The 27,851-nt window shown below is 41.7% G+C and overlaps 1 protein-coding gene across 1 annotated transcript; it reads right to left on the reverse strand.

The window, feature by feature from the left end:
- Positions 1-4,550: 4,550 nt before the first annotated feature.
- LOC147880242 (P-loop containing nucleoside triphosphate hydrolases superfamily protein) lies at positions 4,551-23,115 on the reverse strand. Its single transcript, XM_087370384.1, has 12 exons — positions 23,001-23,115; positions 21,637-21,659; positions 20,110-20,718; positions 19,045-19,107; positions 17,478-17,555; positions 17,048-17,268; positions 16,848-16,920; positions 16,461-16,745; positions 15,093-15,236; positions 14,631-14,681; positions 14,231-14,414; positions 4,551-5,103 (listed from the first exon to the last, which is right to left on the reverse strand). The coding sequence occupies exons 1-12, from the start codon at positions 23,113-23,115 to the stop codon at positions 4,934-4,936; spliced, it is 2,016 nt and encodes a 671-aa protein (XP_087226510.1). The 3' UTR covers positions 4,551-4,933.
- Between the last annotated feature and the right edge of the window lie 4,736 nt (positions 23,116-27,851).

The following is a 27,851-nucleotide window of genomic DNA, read 5'->3' on the forward strand; positions in this document are numbered from 1 at the left end:
GTGGCTTTCCTAAAATCCCTATCGCCACTGCCATTGCTAGAGGAGGCCATCTCTCAAGCGTAATGAATTATTTCATCATCACTAGTTCTTCAATTTTCTAAATTGTTATAGGTGTTTGAATGGCCTGCCTCTTGCTTCTTATTTTCTAATTTATGGCTTACCAAAAGAAATCGATAGTTCATCATTGAAAACCTACTACTTGTACTTTGTTGTCAGTGGGGTGATTTTGCAACGTTCTATTCTAGGAGTCATGTTTACTATAGAAGGTCTTAAGTTTCTTTGCATCACAGGATTTTGTATTCAATTTTGCTCTATCATTGGTGGGTTACTATAAAAGATCTGATATCATGTTGAAATGGAAACGAGAGAGGAAGAAAGAACTAGAGACACCAAGATGAGATGAGGAAGGATTTTGACCTTTTCTTTGTTTTTGATAGAAAGCAAAAGCCCTTCCCAAATGAAAAGGGACTTCTTACCCATGCATTATAGACTGTGAAAATCGGGGTGTTTTCTTCAATCAAAGTCAAAGAGAGAGCCAATTTTGGATGGGTCCTTAGAGATGCTTGAGTGGAGGACCACAGTAGTGGGCTGCTTAGTAAGGGTTGTTTGATTGATCCAACCCAATCAATGAGGTTAGGAACAATTGTGACAGCATCTTTGGCTATGGGAGGGCCACCCGTTTTGAGAGGTATAGTGGTTCTACCTTCTAGAGAAAGGAACTTAGAGAGGATTATAGAGGGTCCTTTTTTTTGTACACTATGCACACATTAGTTGCTATCTTCAGCTTGAGGTAGTTGCCTAGACCCCTTCAAGAGAGTTACATTGGTTAGAGAAACAAAACTGGTGCGCCATGAGGCCATTTCCAAATTTTGATCACATTTGTGGACTAGCCTCCAGCCACAAAATATTACATATTTCTTCTAAGTGGTCCATGGAGGATTTCCCATTAGCTCGACTACCTCGCTACATGAATTGAGACCTCGAGATGATCTTGCATTACTTGTAGGGCTACCCCCACAACATAGCTCAGATTTGAAAAACGTCCCAATAGAGTGTAGCTAAGATGTAGAGGATGATTGGGAATTCACTTAGGTTAAGACAAATTGGGTGATGGAGGGGAGCCATGTCTACATGGTTACACCAACATACAACATCTATGGATAGAGTCTCTTTCAAGTTCGGGTGTAGGATGCAACTCCTCCTTCTTGCCATTTGGGTATCCATATCATCACTTGAGGAAAGTATTTGGGGGATGGCATCAAACATTACTACTTGGAACATCTAGATCACCCATTGGTGACATCGATGGCTAGCAACACCCCCATAACCACCCTCATTGCCATTTGGTGGGGTATCATCCAAATGTTGTGTATCTTTGAGACACTAGGTTTCCCAAACTCTAGTGATTTTCTAACCTGCCCGCACGTAAGATATGACAGATCCTTTGGTGGTAACATTTTTAAAGAGACGCCATTCATATCTCCTAGCACAAAATGTATCCATGTAGCCCTAATTCCAAAGCCCGCTGCTGTGTGGCATGCCCTTACACACCATATAGTTGAGAGGGATGATGCGATCTCAAATATCTTAAAGAGGTCGGTGTGTTTTTGCAAGGCTTGGCTTGTAAGTGTCTTTTACATATTTACAGAACAAGGCATTCACTGGTTGTATAGGCCCTTCTTTCAAAGATTCCCTGGGTGGTGAGTCAATTTCTCTAAAATTGGCTCGTTGATAGCTAGTTTCTCTTTACTATATTTCTTCCACAATCAACACCACATGGATGGCTGATTTGTATGGTTGGTCTTTTCTCAAGAATCAATAGCAAGTTATTATTCTTATAGTAGGTACATTATTTTGTCTTATTATCCTTATAGTATGTACGTTATTTATAGTATGTACGTTATTTTATATTATTTGTATTAATATTTTATTTATATTAGGTAAAAGTATAGTTTTTTAAAGTGTATCAAAAATATATTATTATTTATGTAACATTGAAACATTAAAATGTGATTGTCATGGTGCAAGCACACAAACAAATAAATTTAATGCGAATTCAACATCACATCTAATTAAAGTAGCACACAAATTAATTATAACTAATAAAATAAAGGATATCCATTGCATAAAACTCAATTAAATCAAGATATCTACTAGTGCACAATTAATGTCAAATCACCATATTAAAATTAAAGTAAAATGTCTCAATCAGCCCTAGCTGTGACATTGGAGGGGTTCCCCCACTCCTATCAACACTTTGGAAAGGGATAAGTAGTCTCTTTGTTTGTAGGTGTTCAAGGTATGCTCTATCTTCTTCTACATAGGTGGTATGTGTTAAAGGTATGCTATAGCTTCTTCTACATAGGTGGTAGGTGTTTTTGTTGTTCTTGATAGCCTGGGGATTAATTATTTCTCTTGCTTATAAAATTGAGAATGGCTACCTACTCTACAAGGGTAGAGTATGTGTCCAAGAAAGCAATAATACTAGTTGCCAAATTCTTAATGAATGTCATGATCACGAACTTCTAAAGATGAAATTTCATGGGCTTGGAATGAATAAGAATATGCAAGGACTATGTAATAAAATGCCAAGCCAATAAAGTTACACCTAAGAGTAGGTGGGCTAGTACATCATTTAGTCATCCCATCCCATCTATTAAATGGGAGAGTATCTATATAGCCTTATTATGAGATCACATACGACGCTACGGGGGCACGACTCTGTGCAGATAATTTATGAATTCATACCAAAATGTCTTAATTTATTCTAAAAGCGCAGAGGTTATAACCCCCAAACTAGCAAGGCTATTTGTGAAGCATGCCTAAAGAATATATGGGCTACCAATTGATATTGTTAATGATCAAGATAATAAATATAACATTCATTTTTTTAGGGTTGTTTTTAAGAGGTTGAAAATGTCTCTTCAAAAGGCCATAACAGATCAGCCACAGAGTGATTGTCAAATAGAAAGGGTTCAATCAAGTGAGAGAGGATATGATTTGAGCATATGTAAGAAACAAAGTGACTAGAAAGAGTATCTATGTATATTAGAAAGAATATCTAGGTATATTAGAATTTCCACAAATGGGACTTAGTCAATTCATGATGATGTATGGCTTTCAAATAGGAGCACTGATTGCAAGCGAGGCTCGAAAAGGAGAAGGTTCAAATAGCTAGAAATTTTTTGAAGATATGAATCAACTGCAAGATAGCTAGAGATAGCATTAAAAGACCTCACTATAGAGCAAGAAATTATGTCCACACTATAAAAAGGTGAATTTTGCAAAAGGGGAGATGGCCTACCTCAAAACACCAAGAGGAGATGGCCTTCCTCAAAGCACTGGAACCTTCAAAAACCCCAATAAGTGGTAAATGTACAAAGTTACCTCCTGGGTATTGTGGACCATTCCAAATACCTAGGAGAATTGAAGAACTTGCTTTAAACTAGCTTTACCAATAAGGATGTAGAGTACATCCAATTTTTATATAAGTAGAATTAAAAAGAGCGAGGTGATGAAGATAGTTTAGTCGATTGTCCTATTGAACATATTGAGCCACCCTATAAATCGGAAAGAATTTAAGTTGGATAAGAAAAAAGAACACAACATACGATTGATCAAGAATGTCCCATTTAGTGAAAAGATAGACCAAAAGAGAATTCAACATGGGAGAAGGTAAGCAATCTCCGAAGCAAGTTTCCCAATTTTCTTTTCGAGGACGTTAACATTTCTTAAGGGTAAGGAAAGAGGGCTCAGCACTGCTTGCACAAATAGGACATTATTGAAATTTACCATTTAATGGTACAATGTCATTGTATCAAATTGGATGGCACTTCGGCTAATCTTAATCCTAGGCAATAATGGAGTACATTGGAAAGGCCTGATTGGGGTTTAGAGTTGAGGTCAAATATTGGACAATGGCACTTCAATGAGTCGAGTTGGAAAGTAATAGGTAAGGGAGGATTCCACAAGGTTCCAAGAAGTCACTATGTGAGAGAACCACACACACAAAGCACCGACAAGGCAAGAAGATGGAACAGCTAATCCATGTTTGGATAGCGAATCCAACAAAGAGCTCCAGTGCGGTTGTATTCTCTCTCTCTCTCTCTCCACCTCCTATCCTGGTGACCTGCTGAGGACTGATTGGGCTGATGATGTGGAGGCACTGCACTTGTCCTCTTTTCCTCGTGCTCACCCTGCTCAGTCACGACACTTCAAACACTTTCCCTCCTATCCTCTCTACAACCTCTACTCCCTGTTGTACCATCTTTTTTTCTCTATCTTGATCAAACAAAGTCCACAACCTCCGGTAAGCACCACGAATAGAGACAAATCACACGATGCAACAAATAGGCAAGATACCGTTACAATGGATCTCGTACAAGTGCATCCCCCCACAAACAAGAGATCAAGAACCGTACTTCCAAAGGGAGCGCATGAAACGCAATTAGGTGCTAGAAGATAATAGGTGACATAACAGTTAAATAAATCATTATATGGGAGCATCAGAATGATGAGCAAGCAAATATCTTGATCATAGGCCAAATACGGGAGTGCACAGGAGAAAGTGGCATCCTAGGAACCATTGTGGAGTGAGAATTAAGGCATTGCTAGCTTTGAAATCTGCTACCAAAGCAGTGTCATCACCACTAAGACTCCAATAATAATACCATGTCTTATGGCTTAAAGTGGAGGCTATCAAATAAGATAACTCAAGAACCTAAAGCACAAAATCTGCAGAGAGTTTTTAACATTCAAATAATTTACAAGTAAAACAGAGAACGACAGCAAGTTGCTATCGTTTCTGAACCAATGTAACAGCTGGATGAAGCGTCAATATACAATATCACCATACAAGATGGCCAATTTCTCTGTTAGCTATTCCAGAGGAAAACTGGAGGTTAGTTACCCGAAAGGTTTGTCGACTGATTGCTTATTGTACATTGCGTGGTCTTATACCACGAGGTCCACGTTTAGAACCTCTCTTGCCCGGTACACCAGAACTGCCATATCCATATTCTTCATCATAATCCTCCCAAGCAACGCGCTTGCTAACATAACTCACAGCTCGTTCAGCCATTGCATCTTTATCTTGAATATAACCTGAAATTTAGCAGACTGGAATGAGGAAACAGTCCCCAACGTATGTGTAAAACAACAACAAATCAGATCTATCTAAACGAGCATGCCACTGACTTGAATGCTACAACCATGCGGAAGGAAAACAATGCCATCAGAAAATAAGCTCCTCCATCAGAGACACTCTGAAAATACCAGCAACACAGATGCTGCCTTTGCAAAACCTTAGTTAAAACGTACAAAGAAACCACATGAAAGTCCAGATAGGGTATCGATCCAGCATTCTCTTTAACAGATGGAAACTGAGGAACATAAGAGAACAGTATTTCCGTATATCGCCTTCATTACGCAAGGATATAAAGATCCTGGTTGAAAATATTGGTGGGGCGATACCTATGCCAAGAAGCAATCTCCTAACCCTAAGTGACTGCAGCAAGCTAACCAAAATCAAGCGGCGCATGCTTAATCCACAAAAGAGGCTAACAAGATTCCATCCTACGACCTGTCGGATGGATAGTAAGAACATTCCAAGCAATTGATTTGGCAAACAAGACCACTAGAAATGGAGGGAATTCAAATAACCTCAGATAAGTTACATCATCATAATTTTCCTGCTTATGACATAATTTTCAGAGAAACCCAGGGATAAATTTTTGTAGTCTCTACTCTTTAGTTATGCAAATGTAGAAAGAAAATCTAACTATTATCTGACAAGCGCTTATTTCTATCAGCCATAGCAAGCTTTATGCTTGAGGGACAGCATGATGGGTGATGCTGGAAACATAAAAAGCTTCTTATTAAAAATGTCTAAAAGAAGTCTACAAAGATGAATGCCTAACATTAATACCATGACATGCTTGCTGAGGCCTCTAAATCTTCTTCCCTCTCCACCATCATCATAAATGCAAATCTGCCAGCTTCACAATTCCTCAATTTCATCCATCATAACAGAAATTGAAGTGCTGCAACCCCCATCAAAGTTCATTATCAATCAATGGTAAGCAATTGTGATGAAGGCCAAAAGTTGGCCAAGTTAGTGGGGTTAGGGTTATCCGTACTTGGGGTTGTTTGCAAGATAGAGAGGTCAAAGGGGATAACGAGTACTATATACGTACCCTCCCCTCATACGCAATGTACTTTTTGACGTGACATCTCCCTCCTTCCACCTACTTGCAGCCTTCTCTCTCTCTCTCTCTCTCTCTCTCTCTCTCTCTCTCTCTCTCTCCTTCCCACCTCTCCTCTCTCTCCTACCCCTTCTCCTTCCTTCTCTCGCTTCCTCTCCTCAATCCTCCTTTCACCAATGTGTCCTACCCCTTTTCTACATTGGTAGTATTGGGCATATGGCATTGGGTGTTATCTCGACACTAAGCATTGAGGGGCATTTGGTACTTGGGTGGCGTTGATGGAGGAACAAATGAGCAGCCCAACGCTCCCACACCAATCCATCGTCAACAACCCATTTGACTACCGGTGAAAAACCAGGTCGCACCATGCACACACTCGCCAATGGAGCTGCTCCACCTGAGCCTTTCCAAGCTCAGCTATCCACCAACGCCCCGAAGTCATTGCTCACACTGCCAAAATTTCCGCACTACCACCTCTAGTTTCCCTCTACCAGCCCCTTCCCGGTGCTACTTAGCCCAAAGGACACTGCTCCACTGTGCGCAGGTGCAAAGGAGGTTTGCCATGCTGCACCAGCTCCTACCGCCTCCTACACCAAATATCGCCACTACCATGCCTTCTGTCACCTGAAGGTTGTGAGGCTTTGGTCAGTTAACCAGGGTTAGAATAGATTAGTTGGGCTAGGCTAGTTAGGTTAGGTTTGATTAGTGAGGGTTTAGGTTAGGTCAATCTAGCTAAAGCTAGGTTAAGCGGTGGTTAGGTTAGGTTAGACTAACTACTAGCGGTCTAACTGTCCAACTGTCCTAGTGGTCTCTAGGTCAATGTCCTAACAACCCTAGGTGACCCAAGACCCCTCTGCCCCCATCCCCACCCCCGATAAAAAAAACCTGAAATTCTAAGGCCCTTTCCCAGCCCCTTTTCAAGTTCTTTTTTAACCCCAATAGAGCCTACCTAGGCCCCATTTCATGGCCTCATCTTCGGCTATTACCTTGAACCTCTCTCTTGATTATTTTGGGCATCCGTTGGACTCATTTTTCAGGTGCTAGTCTAATGCATTGCAACCTCTTCAACCATGTTCTTCTGAACCTCTCCATGACCGTTCGAGTGTGTGACACGTAACAACTAGCACATGTGCATGCATTTGGTGCAGGAGGACAGCAACAACATTTTATTACACACCACGGGGCAACCAAATGCCTATGGATGGAACATGGGGCAACATGCCTCTAGTTTTGGGCAGCTTATACAGGGATTTGAGCGTCATGCCAAAAACTTCAGGCAGCTTCAACGTGAGGAAGATTCACAGTCCAATGGAATGCTTGTAATTACCATCAGCAATCAGTTGTGCCCCATTACATTGAGTGTGTTGCATCAGGTATTTTCTCTTGTTGGGCTTATTAAGAGGATTGTCATGCATCAAAGTTCAGGAGGTCTCCAAGCTGAAATGTACTTTGCCTCACGGGTTAGTGAATTACCAGCACGCAACACATTGCATTGTCAGGATATATGTGATGGTTGTTGTACCTTACATATCCAGCTATTCGATTTGACAAAACATGTCCATCTATGCTAAATGTGGAGATACCATACCATAAACCAGCCACTTGTTGGAGCTATGATGCCGAGGGGAGTTGTGCCAAAGGCTATGCAAGCCTATAAAAGTGGACAGCAAACTCCGAAGATAATGCAATCATGCCAACGCTGGTAATACAGCCATGCTATGCCTCTCCCTAGTACACAGCCAAATCATACTTCAGTCGCAAATCTAGTCAGTTGTTAGTCGCACTGTGGTACGGTGCTTGCTTGCTTTTTCTCGCACTGTGGTACAAGCCCACGTAGTTCATGATTGATTGGTTGTGCCACATTGTGCGCTGCAATTCACGATTGATGTCTGCTGGTTGAGTTGCTAGTGGTGAGCTAGGCTTTGGCATTGACGTTGGTGTGCTGTTACAGTTGGGAATGAAGGTGAAAGGGGGGAAGCAACAGTGTCAGGGTCGGAGCTTTGATACCAATGTAGAAAAGGGGCAGGGTACATTTGGATGAAGGGGGATAGAATAGCAGAAGGGAGAGAGCTGGGGAAGAAGAGAGGGAAAGGGGGAGGAGAGAGAGAAGGATGAGGGTGTAGAGAGATAGTGAGAGAGTAGGGAGGAGAGAAGGTGAGAGAGCATAGGGAGCAAGTAGTAGGAAGGAGGTGGGAGAGAAGATAGGATTAGATGTCACATCAGAAGTGTACAATGGGGGGTGGATGGGGACTTATATAGTCCCTCCACATTTTCCACCTAAAAGGCCTCTAAAGGGCCTCTACATTGGCCCTTTTTCCCCTTCATTACATGTTTGAGCTTGAAGGGCTGAGGGCGATAGTCTTTAATGGAGCACATTTCTATTTGTTAGACAAAAGCCTTGACAGAAGGAATGAGTCATGATTCACTGTGCGGCTTATCAGAACATGAAGATTGACAAACTCTTAATGAATTCCTTGCATTGGTAAGGACCTGAATTCGTGCGAGGTCTCTTCGTCTGAAACAGCTAACAGTATATATTCAATACTGCCGTCGGAAGATGTTTGTTACTGTGTGAGGTTAACAGTACCAGAGAGAGAACAAGTTGGCAGAACAGAGGGTTGCCCCCTCTGAACCAAGGGTGCACACACATTTAGTGCTTTGATAGAATTCAAATTCCTTGGTCCACATGGTGTTAGGATATGTTCCTTATACTGTTTTTCATCTGTTAGTGTATGGATGTGAAAGAGTAAATTTCAGAGTAGCTTAGTTTCCACTAATTCTGTATGCCTAGGAGTAGTTAGAGAGGGTCAATTTTGTATTGCAATGTGGAAGGGTCACTGTGGTCCCAGCCTGATGTATGGCCGTTTTCTGAATTGGAATGGATAACTACTCCAATTCCCCCTGATTCTGTACTTAAGGTTTTCCTTCCCCTCCCCCCTTTACTTACTCTTCCTGTGTGAGTTCTTCTATATAGCCCTGACTGGAGCAGATCTCCTTCCCCATAGATCATCTCCTCACATTCCCTGTGAGAGCTCTCATTGCTAAACCAGAGCTGATTCCATTCCTAGCTAAATTGAAGATTCCTATTATTTGGTACCTGAGCTCAAACTAGAGATGGTATCCCAGGACAATGACATTGAAGCAGCTTTCTCTGTCCGTGTTTCCATGGTGTCTGGCTTCAGCATGAGCAAGCTCTGTTTTATGTCCCTTGTGGAGTAGATGAGAGACATGGACCACTGCCCACAAGGGCCTCTCCACTGTGATGCAGACTGCAAAGGTCGCAGCGTGCTGTACAAGTTGTACTGGCTTGCATGACTGCACAACACTGATTTTACAAGTCTTGTCAGCCGCCTGCTTGGGATGCAAAGAATTTTTTTAGTTAGGCTGAAACTAATTTCAAGGGGTATGTCTTATAGCTCACATATTCCATATGAGATAGTTTCCTGAACTTCTCTTGAGGGTTGGTAGAATTGCAGAACCACATGTTTTGTTTTATGGGGCTGTTTGTAGGGAATTTTGGGATTAAAGGGGTTATCTTATCTTCGAGACATTGGCAATTCGGAGCATGATGGATTGGGTAAATCTAGGAGGTATGCATTTGGGGGTATTATATAGACCTTTTCACTCTCACGGTTGTCCAAATCAGACTGGTCAAATTCAGGGCTTGACCAGGTCAACCAAAGGCAACCCTTTGACTTTTACTGAGAAGCCAAGCTCTTGACTTTCGTAGAAAAGGGGGTAGGGGCAGATTAGAGAAAGGGGGATAGAAGAGAAAAAGGGAGAGAGAATAATGGGGAAAAGGAGAAGGGGTAGGGGAGGGAGAGAGAGAGAGAGAGAGAGAGAGAGAGAGAGAGAGTTTAAAGTCTGCTATACACTGATGGGTCTATGAGACTGATAGAAAAACCTGATACAATGAGCAAAAGGGTGGAGGTACTAAGCAAGCATCCTAACCTATGCTAGAGAAAGCTCTGTAGACATAGTCAATGATATCAGCATACACGCACCCTAGCCATAAAACATCTCTGGCATCAACATCTCCATGAAAGATGCAGTCTGATCAGACATCAAGATACACCCAATGCTGGACTAGATAGTGTAGGCAAGAAGCCTATGATAGATCGCTGTCTACTATCTGGATGAGAGGTCCATGGTACCCTCCTCTGAGAGAGAGAGAGAGAGAGAGAGAGAGAGAGAGAGAGAGAGAGTAGGCTGCAAGTAGGAGGAAGAGATGAGACTACATAGGATTAGATGTCACATCAAAAGTACATTGCACATGAGGAGAGGGTACTTATATAGTACCTCCTTATCCCCTTTGACATCTCTATCTTGCAAACACCCCAACTACCAATAATCCTAACCCCCACTAACTTCGCCAACTTTTGGCCTTCATTACATCCATCCCCGCTCGATATAAATTTGTCCTCAAAATTGCAAGTGATGGTTAAACTCTGAAACTTCTTGCTATAGAATAAACATGCTCCAACATGGAGGCCACCTGGGTCAAAAGGAAAAGTAGGATAGTTCTTTGCCCTAGATGTTGTGGCACCTCTTGGGTCCTGTAAGCAAGTGTTGATCCCACCTGGCATGCTCATCATCAAGACACTCTACAATTACATAGCCAGTACTTGTCTCCATGGAGTCTACTTTGCACACCTCTGTATGCCTTGATGTCCCCTTTTGCCTACATGGGGAGCATTCATTGCTATATCCACTGTATCTTTGGCCATGTTGTCTTGCCCAATTGCAATAGAATGAAAATCATCTTGATTATAGATGCTATATTCAAGCTCAAATAATTATTGTGCTTCCTCAACATTCCAAGGATCTTTAGTCCTCACATGTAAGGACTTCAACCATGGGTTGTACTCCTATAATTTCATTCTAACCATGACACCTATGAGATCTTTGAAAGCGGCCCATGTCTAGTCTTCCAAGATGAAATCCTAATCTTTAGCCGGGTGTGGTGCATGCCATCATAAAGAATCTTGCCCTCGTCATCCATTGGATATAATATGAAATATCCTTCCCATGCTGAGGGCTATTCTTCCCACTTATTAGGATTCTTGGTTTCTCCTTCAAATCTATGGTCCATCGGACCACTATCAAGAACAGGTTCCCGATCCAACTCAAGGGTGCTCAATTTTTCACAAAGATTGATTTGAGATCGGGCTACCATCAAATCAGAATGAAACAAGGAGATGAGCACAAGACAGCCTTTCGCGCAGAGAGAGGTTTATATGGGGTTCAAGGTGATGCCTTTTGGATCGACCAATGCACTGGCTACTTTCCAGGCACTCATGACAAGGTGATGCCTTTTGGATTGACCAATGCACCGACTACATTCCATGCACTCATGAACAAGACTTTGCAGCCCCTTCTTTACAAATGTGTGCTGGTATTTTTTTATGACATCCTCATTTACAACAAGGATAAGCAGGAACACATCAGTCATGTCAAGCAAGTGCTGGAACTTATGAGGTTGCATCAGCTTTATGCTAAAGCCAACAAGTGCACTTTCATGGCAGAAGAGGTTGAGTATCTTGGTCATATTGTGAGCAAGGATGGAATTTGGGTGGATCCAGCCAAGGTCAAATGCACAAGGGAGTGGCCACATCCACTACATCCCACCTAACTCAAATGGCTTTTTCGGTCTTGCTTCTTTTTACAAGAGATTTATTGAACATTTTGTCAAGAGGGCAGCCCCTCTCATTGACTTGTTGAAACTGGTCACAAGAAGCACAACTCAGTTTCAAGGACCTCAAAGACGCATTGAGTAATGTACCTGTACTTGTATGCCTGGATTTTTCAAGGCCCTTCATTGTAGAGACATGCAAGTGGCAAAGGCCTGGGGTTTGTTCTAAGACAAGAGCATGGAGTTATAGCTTTCGAGAGCAGAAAATTATGTTTATGATCAGGAAAAGTTGGCTATCCTACATGCTTTCGAGCAATGGGACCACTACCTCTATGGTGGCAAGATTAAAGTTAGGATCATAGGACATTCAAGTACTTTCTTACGCAGCGCAATTTGTCCATGAAGCTGAAGAGGTGGTTGGCTGCAGTTCAGACCTATGACTGCGACATTGAGTACAGGAAGGGTAGAGAAAATGTGGTTGCCCATGCCTTGTCTACAATGAGGGCTTGTAGTTTATCTGCCATTTCCACCATCTATCATGAGTGGATTCATGGGATCCAGGAGGAATATATACAGAATTCAAAGGCAGCTCCCATATTTTTAAAGTTACAGGAGCCTTCAAGCCAAAGCTGCATAATGGGCTGTTGCACTGCAAGGACAAATTTTATCTTGTGCCAAACTCCAAGTATAGATTGCTGGTTTTGCACGAAATGCACTCATCTCCTATGGCAAGACATGTGGGTATCACTAAGACATATGAAAAGGTCAAACAGAGCTTCATCTGGGATGGAATGTGGCGAGATGTGGTTAAGTATGTGGCTGAATGCTTGCCTTGCCAACAAAATAAAGTGGATAGCCAATTACCCACAAGTCTCTTGCAGCCATTACCAAATTCTAAGAGAAATGGACGCACATAGCAATGGATTTCATCACAGTATTGCCTTCTACAAAGAGGGGATGGGACAGCATCTTTGTTGTGGTGGATAGAATGACAAAACAGGCCCATTTCATACCCACTAAGACACCGTATTCAGCATCACAGGTTGCTTGGCAATTCATTGAGCATGTATTTATGCATCATGGTACCCTCAAGAAATTGTCAATGACAGAGATGCAAAATTTATAGGTCACTTTTGGCAGGAGTTATTTACAGCAGTGGGTACTTTAGGTACTTTACTCACACCTAACACTGCTTACCATCCTAAGACTGATGGACAGCTGGAAAGGGTGAACAAATGGGTGGAGGAATATTTGAGGCATTTATGTCAAAATACTTAGAAGTCTTGGGATAAATGGTTGGCACTTGCTGAATTTTGCTACAACAGTACCCAGCATCTGAGTCAATGTACAGATGCAAGGTCGGGATGCCTTCTTCAATTGCTGATGTGGCTGTGAAAAATGAGTAAGCACGGAATGACTTGGAGAGGACGAATGCCCTTCTGCAGTTGGCAAAAAAGTATATACAAGATGACCAAGCCAAGCAGAAGAAATATGCGGATGAATGCAGGAGATATTTGTCTTTCACAGAGGGAGATTAAGTGCATTTGCGTCTCCATAAGAACCGTTATGCCTCGCTGAAAGGTAATACAAACACAAAGCTTGCTCATACGTATTATGGTCCTTACAGGATCATCCGCAAGGTTGGAGAGGTAGCATATCAGTTGGAGCTACCCCGTACCTCCAAGATCCATGATGTTTTCCATGTGTCCTTGCTGAAACCACATGTTGGACAGCATGTCCATGTTCTTCCTAAGCTGCCACCTATGGATGAAGAGGGCCACATCCTCTATGTTCCAGAGCGCATCGTGAGTTTCAGAGATCATGTACTCCGAAAGAAGGCCTACGTAGAGTATCTTATCAAGTGGCAGGGACTCCCTGAGGATGAAAACTCATGGCAGCCAGAAAGCATTGTCCAGGACCACCCCTATCTCCTACCGAGCTGATTAGTAGTTGCTGTTTGCTGCACTTTTTGGACAGCCATGTTGTGAAGTTTTGAGGGCAAGGGCCAATCTAGAGGCCCTTTAGAGGCCTTTAAGGTGGAAAACATGGAGGGACTACATCCCCATCCACCCCCTATTGTACACTTTTGATGTGACATCTAATCTTATCTACTGTCCCACCTCCTTCCTACTACCTGCTCCCTATGCTCTCTCACCTTCTCTCCTCCCTACTCTCTCACTATCTCTCTCTACCCTCGTCCTTCTCTCTCTTCTCCCCCTTCCCCTCTCTTCTCCCCCATCTCTCTCCCTTCTGCTCTTCTATCCCCCTTCCTCCAAATCTGCCCTACCCCTTTTCTACAAAACTATTGATTCTATCTCGCACCCATTTAAAACAAACAGCTTGTTTCACAAAGTAAAAACTAAGATATGGACCTAGAGGGTGAGCAAGCACACACCTAGTTTGGATACCCAAGCATAACTTTCTTGATATTCCTCTGCTGACGTTTTTAGTCCCCCCATCATGGATAGGACAGTCGAACCAAAATAGCCTTCATAATCTCCATCTACTTTGCTGGTTCCATGACTGTCATACATTTTCCTTTCAATCACCACACGGAATTTATCATCTCTCATTCGAACCTGAAATGGAACATAAAAATAACAAAAATTATGATGGATAAAAAACAACATTAGAAGTTCTGCATGAAAAATCAATGTGAATGACGTCTTAGTGATACAGAATGAAACATTTGGATAGCATCACAGAAACCAAGAAGAACCTTGAGAAACAGATGTTCTCAACTAACATCAGTAAATCTAGCCACCATATACCTTGTGAGAACTTCAAGACCTCACCTCAACAATAGGTCGCCGGCCATGGAGCAGAGAATCCACACTTCTATCTGTCTGAGTTTCAATAAAGCTTAAAGATAATTAGCCTTTACCGATGGTTATCCCTTTAAAACTTAATGTATAAACTTTTACAAGTCATTCTTGCAATATATAAGTGAGAATGGGGATTCTGACAGACTCTGAAGGACTTCAGTCACTGGTAACCATCGAAAAGAGAGTTATTTCAGTACTTAGAGGACTGATGCGTGATGAAGGCACATATTTGTCTCAACATTGAATGGCTAAGGCATATCTGTTCACATACATTCTTTCCCACTATGTTCTTGTTACTTGTTATCAGACTGTCCATTCAGCAATTAAGATAAAGAAAGTTTGCAAGGCATTCTGTTGATAGAAAATGACTACATTCGTGCAGAAGGCATGATGACAACAGAGCCATGTGTCGAGCATCATTGGCGTGGTTACCTGATGAGCAACCCAGTGACTTCGCTCTCTCATTTCAATAAGAAGAGGAAAAGTAGAAGGAGCCTTGCGCTCCAGCACGCTTTTCTGGGTACCTCTTGCACGAGCTTCCTCATCCCCCAATGTCACCGTTTGTACACCACCAACCTGAGTTGTCAGACAAATCACCATTCTTGGTTTCACCTAGGAATTGGCATTCTTGTTTTTGCAATCCACTTTATGCATCAATGCCTTCAAAATATTCACCAAAGGTACCCTTGCACTATCTAATTTAGCATGAAGAACAAATAACTTTTTATGAAGTAGACTTGCCCGTCATAAGCCACCACAGTTTATTTTACCTGAATAAATCATGTAATCCACCATTGAGCAAGGAATCTAAAACAGAGAAATGATAGCTATGTACAACTATGCCCATAGATGCTTCTTTCTTTCTTTCTTTCCCAATTCCTTCTCATCCACCTATTTTTCCTCCAAAAATTCTTGGAAGTTTAGAGTACGAAGTGAGGGAGCCAGAAAGCGAATGACCTTGAAAATAACTTCTATATAATATACAAAAACAGTCCCTGATTTAAAAAACATTTGAGCATGGAAAACAAGGATTGTAGATCATGTTGACAAAAACGAGACAATAGATTAATGACTTGGAACAAGCCGTTTCTGTATACTCAACCAAAAAGCTGCAAAAGGCACTACCACAAACACTCCCACATCCAAATACCATCTGGAGAAAACAAGAGGAAACACAGCTCATTCTTTCTCATCCACTTTTCGCGAAACAAGAATGTATTATGCAAGTTCCAAATGAGATTAAATGTCATTTTGCCTATCTATTATGCCAAAATTATGCTTTGCACACAAGCCCACACAATATTGTATCATAAGCTCAATCATATCAGTATTGTCTACATGCCTTGCATTGTAAAACAGCGTAAATAACCAAGTAAAAAGAAATATTAAAATGCACAAAGACAGAATGAAAGAGAAACTACAATAGAGATTAAAGTTGGTCTCCAAAATGACCAGTCCATAAAAAGCATGAATTATATATCTAGATGAATCCAGGAACATGCCCAAACTCAATCCTCTAAACACACAACATAGTGCAGTTTCAATCTCATGATAGTCACTCATAAGGTTGAAAACCATAAACTCCATCATGCATCAGCATGAATTATCCTGTCGTGAAGTAAAAATGCTTCTCTTTCAAATATGCTATCCACGGACATAACAATAGGGGAAAACAGTGCATGTACACATATGCATGCAGATATACACATGCTCACAGAGGGAAAAATGGTGCATGTACCAATATGCATGCAAATATACACATGCTCACAAAATGACAAAGTCTAGCAAGAGAGAGCACACCAAGTCACACAATGTCGGATTCTTGATTATATTCTCAAGCAATTGGCCATGTGCGGTTCCAACCAACATAACTCCCCTTTCTGCTATGGTTCTGCATGCAAGAGCCTCAGCCTCTGTTCCAATTTCATCAACAATGACAACCTCAGGCATGTGGTTTTCTACTGCTTCTACCATAACCTTGTGCTGCATGGAAGGATCTGGAACTTGCATCCTTCGAGCTCCTCCTATTGCTGGATGTGGAATATCCCCATCTCCACCAATCTCATTGCTTGTGTCAACAATCACCTGCACAATCAAATCCATAGTAGAGGAAATTTAATAGAGCTCAAGGAAGAAAGATCCATTCATAAAAACTATAAATCTCTACATTGGGTTTCATAGTCATACAACTCTTTTGCGTAGTTCATCAGCCAAAACTCGAGCTATCTCCCGAATGACTGTTGTTTTTCCCACTCCAGGCCTGATTTTCAACATGGCATTAATCTTACATAGCATAAGCTTTACCACTTAAAGAATGTTGATATTCATAGTAAACCAAAAGTAAAAAATTAAGAGCAACTGCACTGACAGAGATGATAGTGATATACCTTCCTAGAAACAGAATACTTTGACCAAGATCAAGGAGATTGCGTGCCATATCAACATGCCCAGTCACCGCTCGACCAACTCTACATGTCAGACCAACAATAGCCCCCTTCCTACTGCGAATCGCTGAGATTCTATGCAGTGTGCCCTCAATTCCAGCACGGTTATCACCACCAAAATCTCCTACAGCAGCCTGTGCAGCATCAAGATCCTGCCTTGTGATCTGTGAAAAGGATCAACCACATTAACACCATTAATCTATAAATAGACAAAATTAGACTATCATCTATGGAAGCAGCTTTGTGGATGGACTCTGGTCTATTTCAACTGTTTTAAATGATCTAGAAGAGGATCCGTAAAACTTGTTCCTTGTTCAAACAAATGCTATACGATGAATCCAAATCAAAAAAGAGATCTTAATAGTCCCAATACCTCCTCACTTCTTAGAAAGTCTCCCCCACCATCACCAAGAAAGCGTGCTTCCGGCTGCCTGCCCAGATCTAGAACCACCTGAATACATGTAAAATCCATTCAGAAATTAATTCTCTATTATTTTTGACACAACCACAAAAGAGCAGGCAAATGGGTCCATGGTGGGGGCAGATAGTCCGTCAAAATCAGAGTGTTCACTAAACCCTTAAAAAGTAAACTTCCAATCCTTCACTTGCAATGTTAAGGCAGAGACTGTGTAAACCAGACATGCATTGAATTAATAGAAGATTCCATCAAGGCTTGCTATCAATCTTTTTCTGTCACACACAGGTGAGCTAACATTGTCATCAAACCCCTCTTTAGAAGATGCCATTATCATCTAGCTTAGGACTCTCTTTTAATCCGCCATGCTCTTCTTGCTAAAATCTATTTGCTATCATTGATACAATGTTGCTGTCAGCTAATTCAATCCTACCTCCCTGGGATACCAGGGCAGCCATTGCTTTCAGGTGTTTAAATTAAAAACTCATTTGGAACTGTTTAACCCAGGCTTCAACCAACAACTACTCCATACCAATAACCATACACAGAAACCATGACACATACTTTACAGAATCCATAAAAAGGGATTCTACTGGCCATGGTTCTGTAAATGGTCCCTGGACATCATCAAATTGTAATTCCTGATAGAGACTATCAATACATCAGAAATGAGGGACAGACTAGCTGATAAAGTATATCAACAATGCATATCCTGTACTCAAAGACAGATTTCAGAACATGGCGACTAGTTTAAACTAGTGCCCTCAAAGTTACCTTACAAGTTAGATGCACTAGAAGCATGCAAGCATTGCGACAGAGGCATGTTGTCCCCTGCCACTAACACAAGCAAATTAGAAAAGTGGCCTAATTTCTAGCACAATCACAACAAAGATTCTAGTCCTGCAAGTTTAGGGTACATTGATTCCTAGACGGAAAATACTTTTGTTGGGTCCGGGATTTGCAAACTCCAAAAAAGAGTAAGTCTCTAATCTCTACAGAATTTAGGCCCACTCGTAGATTGTACAGTGTTTATGAAAATGTAAGCTTGAGGCCTAATATCACATGTTGGCAAGAGATTTGACATATCCTCTCTCAGACATAAGTGATGAGTTGGGTATAAAAAGGATCATAACCCCAGAGAGGAAAAGTACTTGGAGGATCTTGCATAGGGCAAGCATTCTGCAACTATACAAGATTAGGAGGATCTTGTGGAAAACAGAACACTTTGACACTGCCTGGAAAAAGCTCAGAGTATCATTGCAATGATAAACGAAAGGAGAACCACATGTTGCCTTAAGAAAAAGGCAACAGAAGAATATGACCAGGTCCTATCAAAATTTCGACCTCCAGGATCACTCTAATAACTTCAATAAAACTGTTAGTTGGCACTGATAATCCCCGAACTGTAAATCCTTAAAAATGCTAGTTGGCACGGACAAATCCCTGTAAAGGGCATCCTTTGAACCGATCGCATTCAAGAAGATATAGCCTGAATGCAAATACACCAAATTGCAATAACAGATACCTCAAGCAGCTGGGACCTTCGAGGGTGCTCCAACAATTTTTCCCTTATATCCTCGGGCAAAACCTGAAAATATAAGTCCCGCCTTTAAAACCCAGTTTGTCCAAAAGCTTTCAAAAAACTCCAAAAACGCAAATTAGCCCGAAGAAACCCATCCTGTAGCGTCCACAAGCATCAACATCACAGGCCAAGACCCAGAAATAACTTTGAACAATGAACTTATATGCACTTTCTTACACCAAAGCCAGGGAACCTTCTTCTCTTTAGTTTGTGTGACGGCATGGGTAGCTTAGCCGATGGTTATCCTAATGCAGCAACAGAAATAAAGCACGGACAAAGAGCAAGAAGAAACAAAGGACGAGGAGATGGGCCATCCAATTGAAAGAACTGAAAATGCATGCAAAAGAAGTACAGCGGTCTACAAAGGTGAATATTTCAACTCGCTTTTAACGTGAAGTCGTTTCATACGCCTACCTTTCTTCTTTTACCAATGCCTCTGCACAGAATTTGGGATCTCAAGACGTGATTTTGATAGATGGATTAATTTTCCGGGAAAAGGCATGCTGATTAGTCCTGTATTGATAGAGCCCTGCACACATGTTTAACGCGCAGACATACTTACAAATAACGGAAAACAAGATCCATCAAAGAGAATTCAACGTAACAATTATCAATTCCTTCGACGGTTCGAATTGTATCCCAGCGATTGGGGATCATGGGGTGGCTGTAGGAAAAAAATAATTATTCAAGCAACCGAAAATACAGGCTTTTTGACCGAAAGAAACTACGAAATACACCTCTTCACACTATCAAGCTCTCATAGAGGCAAAACCAAGCTTCCGCAATTCAATCATATACGGCTTCCTCCTACAGCCGCTACAAATTACCGCAATTGACCTCCAGGGGAAGGGAAGAAAGAAGCGGGTACCTAACTAACCATGACACTAAGAACTGGACCGTGCGTTTGCTTACTATCAACAAAATTGCAGTAGAAGTGTTGTTACTATCAACAAAATTGCAGTAGAAGTGTTGTCACTGATTGGTAACAAAGTAATGCGGATGACCCACCTGCAGAAGAGCCTGGAGGTCGTCACAAACGACGATGGCACCATCCTCGGAAGGGCCCTGAGGGGAAGGGGGACCATTGTCCTCGGAGCAGGGCGATGCGGCGGCGGCGGGGGAAGCGAATCGGGGGGGGAGACCGAATCGGGGGGAGGAGCAATCGGGGAGGGGGAGGGAAGAGGAGGAGGAGGAGGAGGAGGGGGGGAAGCGGGAGAGGGAGAGGGAGAGGGAGAGGGAGGGGGGGAAGAGGGGGCGGATGGGGAGGGAGGAGCGATCGGAGGGGGAGGGGGAGGGGGAAAGGGGGAGGAAGAAGGAGGGGGAGTCGGGGGAGAGGAGGGCGAGGGAGGCAGGCATGGTGGGAGGAGAAGGGGAGGAGGGGGAGGAGGAGGCGGCGGAGCAGGGAAGCAGGGGGCGGAGGAGGCGGCGGAGCAGGGGAGGAGGAGGCGAAGGCGGCGGAGTACGGTGGACGGAGTAGTAGACGGAACGATGTTTACGGTGGAGCAGGGGAGGAGAGAGGCGGCCAGAGGAGGCGGAGCAGGGGAAGAGAAAGGCGGAGGAGGCGGCGGAGCAGAGGCGGAGGAACAGAGTAGGCGGCGGCGGCGGCGGAGTAGTGGACTGAAAGATGTTAAAAGATTGGTGGTGCTGGGTTGTGTTGGGATTCACCACATTTTGTTGTCCAAAAACCAGGAATCAGAATATTCTCCCCGATGCCCTGCCACCCGTATATTCTTTGTGTACAGCACCTGCCCTCCCCGCCTACCTAACCTCACTTAGAACCATCCCCAGGTGCCCTCCCCGCCTGCCTAACCTCAGTTATAACCATCCCCCCCTCCCCCCCCTCTTTCACACACATTCCACATACTTGAATTCAAGTATCAATTGCACAAACTCTCTCTCTCTCTCAAACCCTTACCTCTAGCATTACTTCCTTTCTTCCTTCCTTGCACTTACACATTCCCTATCTACGTCTACTTCTTTTCTTCCTTCCTTGCACTTAATCATTGCCTAACTACTTCTACCTTTTGGGTAGCTCTCTCTCTCTCTCTCTCTCTCTCTCTCACACGCACACACACACACTATATACCAATAATCCATGAATTTTCTTCCTTCTCCATTTAAACAAAAAAGTTTTTGGCCGTGCAAGGGGCCTATGGAATGGGTGTGGTTTTGTGTAGATGATGCTTTTCCTTTGAGAAAAGTCATGTTGACTTGTTTAGGCTGCCATTAAGTGTAATTATAATGGTAATTGTAGTTAGTTGGAACTTTGGGGTTAGATTGTGGTATCCCATGTAGCATAACTTCTCTTTCCTTTTTGCAAGGCCTGAGTGGCATTGCCATAGCAACAACATCTATTATGCCAAGCTCATATCAAGAGCCTCGCTTTGGGGGAAAAAAAACCAACTTTGCATCACAAGCTGCTTTGCATCACAATTCTACTTCTCGCCCAAAAAAGACCTAATTATAGAAAAACAATATATTAAATCCCAAACTCTACTAACAACAATCTAGCCTGCTTCCCTTCATGGAGCAAACCTGCTTCCCTTCAAGGACCAAACCTGCACCATGAAGAAAGAACCTCACTTTTACATTGAACAAACTTTTCAACCCTTGCAAAAGGTTTTGAATTGAAGCACAAGTCCTCCCACAAGCATGATCCTAAAAAATTTTATATCCCATCCACTTAAGGAACTCTCCTCATATGTAGTATCAAATGCTTACTTGTGCATCTCACTTTTGAACAATGATTGAATATGAACCCCTTTCTTTGATGCCCACGTTGAATATTCAATGGCGTAGTACTCATGAGTTGGGCGAGGTTTCTTGGTCACCGTTCTTCACCATTTGAGGCAAGTATTATGGTGCTCTCTCTCTCTCTCAAAATTCCATCAAGAAAACACTACAATGAAAAAAGGAAATTTTGTGACACAAACTTGGCAAAATGCTTTGTCCATGGGCAATCTGGCGAAAAAATGCCAACGAAAAGGTATCACCAAAAAAGAAATTTTATGATGATGTGGCAGTCTGTTGTTTTCACCAAGAGTTCAAAATGAAATTCTCGCTAGAGTTTTTACATCAAAATTTTGTTGACATTTTTAACTCAAAAATTTTAGATATAGAGTTTTGCTATAAATTTTAAATGTACATACGTCTTTGTTGAAATTTATTTAAAAAATTTTCACAATATTTTGTTGATAGAATCTTTTTACATCGTTTTTTTAACAAAAGATTTATAGAGCTTATGTATGGATCTTTGGACGGGATGTTTTCTTTACAATTTTTTTGGATAGAAATTTTTGGGCAAATTTTTTTCAACAAAAAGATTTTATTGGGAAGTTTATGCCATGCTATGAACAAATATGGAGAGAGGAGACGAGAAGAGTGGGAGATGAGGAGAGAGGCCATAACTAGAGAGCACATCACAAATAACTAACTATACACTAGTATTAGTTGAAAATAATGAATATATATAAATCCCTTTAGGGTGAGGGTTAGGATTAGGGTTTCCATCCCTTGTGCCATTTTAGCACTCTTTTGGTAAGTGCTGTGACAATATTAAACATGCCTTTGAGATGAATCAACACCTTCCCTCAAGATCAACATCATGAAGTAGGCCTTTCCTCAAGATGATGATTATGGGGAATGAAGAAGGATTGAGCATTACATTCCATCACACCCATTTAATGAGAATGTCCTTCCTCTGAGACAAAACAAGAGCTTGTCCATGCTTCTCAAAAGCTCTTTCCCAAATTGTTTGGTAAAGATCTCTGCAACATTCTCTTTGCTATCAACAATGTTGCAATGTGATGTCACCAAGTAACATTCTTTCTCGATTTGTCATAAACTGTGCTAGTGAACTTACTACATAACAAATATATGGCCTTGTGATAGTCAGATACATAAAGATTCATTGTGCTGCCGGTAGTCCTTGTCATTGACTATAGGCTTTTCTAGATCTTTGGTAAGTTTCAAAGTTTGCTCCATGGGAGCGGCTGCAATCTTGTAATCTGCCATATGAAACTTATTTAGGAGACTACATATTTTTAATGGCTCATGAAGGTGCCATCTGAGTCTCTCGAGAACTCAATTGCAAGACAATAGTGCATAAGTCCAAGATCTTTCATGCCAAACGCTGCAAATAAGTCCTTTTAAACTTCTTGATGAAGCTATCATTGCTTCCTATCACAAATCAAATCATCTACATACAAAGGTACAATAGTAATGTTTTCCCTTGAAGTTTTTTGTAGAGAGTATGATCATTATTAGACTTCATGTATCCTAGATTAGCAAAATATTTGTCGATTCTGTTATACCAACTACTGGGTGCTTGCTTTAGGCTATATAGACTTTTCTTGAGATGGCAAACGTGATGCTCTTTCCTCAACATACCTTGGTGGTTGTTGCATGTAGATGTCCTCATCTAGGTAACTATTGAGAAAAGCATTTTTGGCATCTAGCTGGTATACATTCCATCTGCTGAGTGTGGCCAAGAACCATATAGAATCCATCTTTGCTGTTGGAGTCTTGACCATATTGTTGTGCAAATTCTGCAACTAGTCTTGTGTTGTATCTTTCAATGCTTCCATCTCAATTATACTTTATTTTGTAAACCCATTTGTTGGGAAATGGCCTTCTTTCCTAGTGGAAGGTCGCAAAAATCCCAAGTATTATTTTTGTATAAAGCTTCCATTTCTTAATTCATAGTAGTTGCTTGTCACCTGTGTCCTCGAAGTACATTGGCTCTTCTATAGCTGTGATGGTAGTCATAAGATCATAATTGGTGGTTTCAATATGAATTTATTTCCCTTTCTTTGCATATGTCAACCTTGCTGATGGTTTGATTTCTTTGGTAGACCGTCATAGTTGTTGCTCTACTGGTGGATTCTATAGCAATTCTTGCTATTTTTCATTAGCCTGTTCTATAGGTGGCTGAGTAATCAGTGTTGCACCTATGTATTTGATCCCATTCTGAGCCTTTATAAAAAATTACATCTCTCAAGATTATTACCATTCGGTTGATGGAATCCCACAACCTATATGCTTTGCTTTCTTTACTTAACCAACCATGATGCATTTATGTGACTTCACATCCAACTTTCTGTAATGATTGTCATGTATGTGAACATTGCTATGCAACTGAATATGAAAAGATGCCTAATGTGTGGTTGGTATCTAGTGAATGCCTCAATAGGTGTCATTTTGTGAATCGGTTTCAGTCAGAATCCGATTAAGTAATTAGTTTGCAGTGGCAATTGCTTCTGCCCAATACTAATTCAAAAGATGCTTCTCATTGGGTATTGCTCTAGCATTGGCTTCCTTTTAGCTATTGCATTCTGTTGAGTATTGGTGCATGCGACCTGTCTTTGGATGCCATTACTTCTACAAATGTTTATGAATGATGAAGGCATGTATTCACCTCCTCTGTCCGATCTCATGAGTTTGATCTTTCTACATGTTTGGTTCTCTACTATGGCTTTGAATTCTTGAAATCTAGAACAAACTAACAATATATGCTATAGTCGTTGATGAAGTCAAGTAGTAAAGTATACCATTGATGTTGTGGTTCCGTGCATAATCCCATACATTCGTATGTATCAAATCAAGAACACCGCTTGCTCGAGATGTGCTTCTACGAAAATTGGTTCTCTTTTGTTTACTAAAGCAACATGCTTCACAAACTTTTCCAATAAATTGTAGTTTTAGAATTCTAATTGCCATATTCTAATTTCTCAATTGCATCAACCTTTTGAAATTGACAAGTCCATATCTCTTATGCCATACTGTAGAAAGTGGCATCAGTTTGCTAAGCTAACATGGCATGCAAGTCTAGTACTGAAACTAGCATTCTAAACAAGCATCCTTCCTTGACTGCTTTCCCCACTAGTTGATATCCTTTTGATTTGGTCATGCATTCATCTCCATTGAAGATGACTTAAAAGCTATGTTCCGTTATTTTCCCACAACAGATAAGAGGTTCTTGCTGAGCTTCAGAACATAGAGGACATCTTTCACCAATTCTTTCATACTAGTGAAATTATTCATAGGGACGATGACTTCCCTTAAATTGGATTTAGTGTGTTATCTACAGTGTAGATAACATTCTTCAGTCCTTCTAATGGTTACAACGCTGTGAACCACTTCTGATGTTTTGTCATGTGCGATGATGCACCACTGCTGATGTACCATACATCTTCATCTGCTTGACCAACTTGATAGCTGCATTCGCCTTTGGAATTACAATCTATGTCAATGTACAATGTGGTAATCTTTTGCATATCCTCACTTGCAATATACATATTTTGAGGTTCATTAGCATAATGAGAGTGACTTGAATGTCCACCACAATGATTTCCTCTTTCATGGAAATTTCCTTTGTTGCTGATATATTGACCTCCTTGGTCATATTGCTCCTTGGAGCAATCTCTTTCATAGTGTCCAAACTTATGACATTAGTTGCACCAAATGTTTGAGAAGTTGGTGGATGCATTCCCTCTTCCTTGAAATCTTCCTCTATTGTAATGATTTGCTTTGGGATCTTGATATTGATGCTGATGACCCCTTCCCTGAGATCCTCTACCTCTGCCTCTACCTCCGCCTCTACCTTTGTCTGAGGCCGTGAATGCTTGATCATTGGAATGACCTTTGCTTGCTTGAATGGCCGAAATCCTAAGTTATTCACCAAGTAACACTGACTGTTATTCTTCCAGTGTTGGGATTTGTTGTTGAATGGAAATACTTTGGACTAGAGTCTTGTATCCCTCTCCTAGTCCAATTCAAGATGACTTGTATCCCTCTCCTATCCATTCAAGATGACTTCAATGGCAATACTCTGTACTAGAGTCTTGTATTCCTCTCCTAGTCCATTCAAGATGACTTGAACCATTTCTATGGGGTTCATAGTCTCTCTTGCCGTTGTGAGTTGATTGTTGTAATCCTTGATTATGAGTACATAAGCATGACCAGTTTCATCACTATTACGAAAACTCTGGTCGATATAGTTTCTCAATGTGAGAATCTTGGATGTGTTCTTGGACTTATTAAGAGCTGTGAACGTATCTTGTGCTTCTTTGGATGTCTTCACTATGTTGAGCTATCCAAGCATGACATCTTGCACATTGTCTTTGATTAAATGATATGCATATTTATTTTTCTTGTCCCATTCTTCTTGTGCTCGAGCAATGGTAGGATCTACTACCAGTGTGGACACCGTTGGTGTAGGTGTAGACCCTTCTGCTTGTGCTGCAGTAGTGGTGGGAGTTGTGCTGTTGGACCATCAGATGGTCTAACTAGAGACCCACCTACATGCTCCCATTTGTCTTAAAGTACAAGAATAGTCGCCATTTGATATTTACATGTGCCATAATTGGAGTTCTGTAACTTAGCAAATGCCTCCAAATTGAGCGACCACTAAGGTAATTGAGGCCTCTACAGAAGAACCGAATTTGTTAAAGATCCCAATTAACAAATTGGGCCAATACTTCGATAGTGATGATACAAATGCCATGCTCTTGTATGGGGGGTGGTGCCAAAGGGGGTGTACATGGGATACCAAGAGGCGCATGGTATGGGCAAATATGTATCCATGCATGCATTATAGTTATGCAGATATCATTCTTTCTTCATTCTTGATTCGCGTATCTTCTTGATCTCTATTTTGAGAGTCTTTTGAGCATAGTCTCTATTGGGGCTACGGCCCTAACACATTGGCGGTCACGATGCGCATTCTTACCATCACGCAAGGAATTCACAATCTGGCAAGCAATTTCGTTTTGGCAAAGTCTTTTGGAATGCGCTCATGTCATCCGCTCCTTGCTGTCATTGTAAAGGCACTTCACATGGAGGTTTGCACACAATTACACTCACTCCAGAGGAGATTCGGGAGGAGATTGCTACGGTAAGGAGGCACATCCATGGATTTCAAGATGAACTCCATCGAATGCAATCCGACCCCTAGCACCCTACTTACAATCAAGCGAGTGTGGAAATTCCAGTGAAGAACCTCATCCGGTGGTCGTGGCAGCGAATTTTACAGTTATCTTCCTAGTAGGCATGCATGCGCACACACTCGCAAGGACCTCCTAATACCTTGACATCGATGACATGGCTGCGGTGGCATAAATATAATAGCCATCTTGAGCATGGAGACATCAATCCGCTAGAAGCTCTGGGAGGGGTCAATTGGCGTCAGAATCCACCTGCTTAGTTAGTTTCATCACCAAGGCTATGGGTACGGGTCTCGCTTGATGCACGCCAGGTGTTGTGTATCTTCATCTCCAACTGCGGTTTTGACGGCTTCTCGCAATCTCTTCGGTCAAGGAAGGCTACCTGGAGGAGCACCAAACATTGGAGGCACTGTGATGGTTGCGACAGCTCCTGTGATGGCTGCTGCAGGTCACGTCAAGTATGTAGAGTTTTTGTGGCAAAAGTCGGACGACCCCGATGCGCATGTCCGACAGTTTGAGAAGGTGTATGAAATCAACAATCTGAGAGCTGTGGTACTGCTCCGACAAGAGGTAGTTTTTGAGTCAACTTTATCGGGCAAGGCGGCACGTTGGTTGGCAGAGTACGTAGTGAACCATTTTGCTACATATGATACTGCCCACGATGCATTCTTGAGACGGTTTTGTCTAGAAAAAATGATTCTGCAAACTTTGGATAGATTGCACCGCTTGGAGCAAGGAGATCAGGATGTGGGAGGTTATGCATCCAAATTCAACTTACTCCTGCAACATGTGCCTGTGGCTCAATGG

This window comes from Dipteris shenzhenensis, chromosome 32 (genome assembly GCF_047967505.1).
Source record: "Dipteris shenzhenensis isolate YYH24624 ecotype China chromosome 32, Dip_SZ_1.0, whole genome shotgun sequence".
Lineage (NCBI taxonomy): Eukaryota > Viridiplantae > Streptophyta > Polypodiopsida > Gleicheniales > Dipteridaceae > Dipteris > Dipteris shenzhenensis.